The 2,620-nt window shown below is 39.7% G+C and overlaps 1 protein-coding gene across 1 annotated transcript in view; it reads left to right on the forward strand.

The window, feature by feature from the left end:
* Positions 1-2,410, forward strand: part of LOC108722357 (uncharacterized) — a 5,005-nt gene extending 2,595 nt beyond the window's left edge. Inside the window, exons 2-3 of the mRNA XM_018447427.1 lie at positions 1,079-1,672; positions 1,723-2,410. Coding sequence (XP_018302929.1) covers positions 1,079-1,672; positions 1,723-2,410 — 1,282 coding nt within the window. The remainder of the gene's footprint in view (positions 1-1,078; positions 1,673-1,722) is intronic.
* The last annotated feature ends 210 nt before the right edge of the window (positions 2,411-2,620 follow it).

The following is a 2,620-nucleotide window of genomic DNA, read 5'->3' on the forward strand; positions in this document are numbered from 1 at the left end:
CTGTTTTTTTCGTCTTACTCGTTCTCCAAAAGATCCTCCGCTCCCGACCACGAACCACCCCCTCTGCCATTGTCGTGGCTAAGCAGTCGGTTATTAGAGCCATCCGCATTCGTGAGTCTCTACACTCAGTATTCTCGAGTGAGAACGTACCGAAAAGATTTAAGAAAGAGTGACACGCTCTCTCGTGCCTGGCGCCCAATTATTGACGTGAAGTTTAGAGTATGTAAAATTTGAGAAAGCCGTTGTGGCGTTGAGCTTTTTAATGTTGTCGTGAAGATGCCGACTAAAGAGAGGTAGAGCAATACTCGCGAACGCGCGACGAAGTGGCACCACGCTCGTGAATGCGGTCGCAGTACCTTGGTCTCCGGTGTGTAGTAATGAATCCATGTTTCATCAACGATTAGGGGGACATGGGACAAAGTGGGATACGGGGCAAAGTGGGATTTTGCCGTTTCGTTTTATAAGAGCAGTTCCTATATGTTTATTTACATTGTTTGTTGACAAATGAGTTGACCTAGTATAAATTTTGAAGTGTTTCCCAATTTCCGCGCATTCTTCGGAAAGGTTTCATACAAGGTGTCCTACATTTGTGAGAAACTCAAACATTACGTATATTTCTATTGACTGTAAGTACCAATAAATTAAATGTAATTGAAATTTGAATTGCATGGGTTTGTAGGCTTACATTTACCCTCTTTTTTCGTTTTTTATTTATTTCATTTGGCGTTGAGGGTTATTTTTCGTATAATATTTTATTTAATCTGCGTTTGGGGCAAAGTGGGCGGGGCAAAGTGGGATGCCTTTCCGTTTTGATTCATCTTCACATAGGTAACTTTTTCATAACTTTATGTCTATTTCTTCATTAGAAAATGGTTCGTATGTATAAAAGGAGGACGGAGCATCAAAATTGGTCCACAGAATCAATGATTCAGGCCATTTCAGTCGTTATTAATAACGAAATGTCCATTGCAAGTGCAGCAGTGAATTATAAAATCCCTTCATCAACTTTACAACGTTATGTACAAAAAAAACAAAGGGATGAGAATTTTGTTGTTGAAAAGCATTTGGGACGTTTTAGAACAGTATTTACAATGGAACAAGAAGCTGAAATAGTTTCATATTTGACTGCAATGGAGGCAAAGCTCTTTGGCATGACAATTTTCGATCTTCGAGAAATTGCTTTCCAACTAGCGGAGAAAAATAACATTGACCATCCTTTCAAGGAGACGGCAGCTGGTTTAGATTGGGCTTATGGATTCATGAAAAGAAACCCGTCACTGAGTTTAAGAACTCCTGAAGCGACATCGGCCGCGCGTGCCATGGGGTTTAATAAAGTCGTCGTTGCCAATTTTTTTAAGCTACTAGAGGAGACTATAACGAACAATGAAATCACCCCAGATCGCATTTATAATTGCGACGAAACGGGATTTACAGTAAATCCTAAAGCCCAATCCAAGATTATTGCAAAGAAAGGCCGTCGTCAAGTCGGTGCAATAACGTCTGCTGAAAGAGGGCAGACGGTAACTGCTGAAATTTGCTTTTCAGCAGCTGGTGTTTTTGTTCCTCCAATGTTGATATTTCCAAGAGTTAGAATGCAGAACGAATTTGAGATTGGTCTCCCTCCATCAGCATTTGCAGTTTCTCATGAAAGCGGGTGGATGACCAAAGAATTGTTCGTTGTTTGGTTAAAAAATTTATCTCATTCTCCGGCGCTTCACACAGTCGCAAAGTGCTTCTTCTGTTTGATGGTCACTCCACTCACACAAAGAACCTGGAATTAATTGATTTAGCACGAGAAAATGGAGTCATACTTTTGTGCTTTCCACCACATTGCTCACACAAGCTTCAGCCTGGAGATGTTTCTTTTATGAAGCCGTTAATGACATACTACGCTGATGAAACTCGAAAATTTTTACGCACTAATCCTGGAAAAGTCGTAACTATTCGCCAAATTGCTCCCCTTTTCGGTGCAGCATTTATTCGAGCTGCAACTACGTCTACGGCTTTGAATGGATTTAAAAAAATCGGCATTTGGCCCCTAGATCTGAATATTTTTACCGACATTGACTTTATGCCTTCGACAACCACGGACATTGAAATCTTGGAATCTTCAACGTCCAATAATGATGAAGAATTACCAACACCCGTACCTGGCTCATCGACAAGCTCGTCATTTGGCGAAAAAACCCTACAAGAGATTATGCCAATTCCGAAAGTGCAAGCACAGTCAGCTCCAAGAGCGTCCCGAAAAAGAGGTGCCACAGCAATCCTGACGTTATCTCCATATAGACAGTCTCTTCAGGAAACTGAAGACTCAAAAAAAGCGAAACAAGAGAAGAAACTGCAAAGAGAATCTAAATTGAAGCATCAGGCAAAAGAAAAACGCCGCAAATCCTCGCGCAAGCTATAGTGTTATATTATATTTCTTTTGTTATATTATATTTTGTTTATATTATATTTCTGTTCTGACAATAAAAAAGTACTTTTCCTTAATGCCATTATGCACTATTTTCATTAAAACCTTTCCAGAAGTCATTTAAACAACACATCCCACTTTGCCCCGTGATTTTCAAATTTCTCAAAATAATACTTTTTCGTAAAAATAAAATTAGGATTATAA

Source organism: Mycetomoellerius zeteki, unplaced genomic scaffold (genome assembly GCF_001594055.1).
Source record: "Mycetomoellerius zeteki isolate Tzet28-1 unplaced genomic scaffold, Tzet1.0 scaffold201, whole genome shotgun sequence".
Lineage (NCBI taxonomy): Eukaryota > Metazoa > Arthropoda > Insecta > Hymenoptera > Formicidae > Mycetomoellerius > Mycetomoellerius zeteki.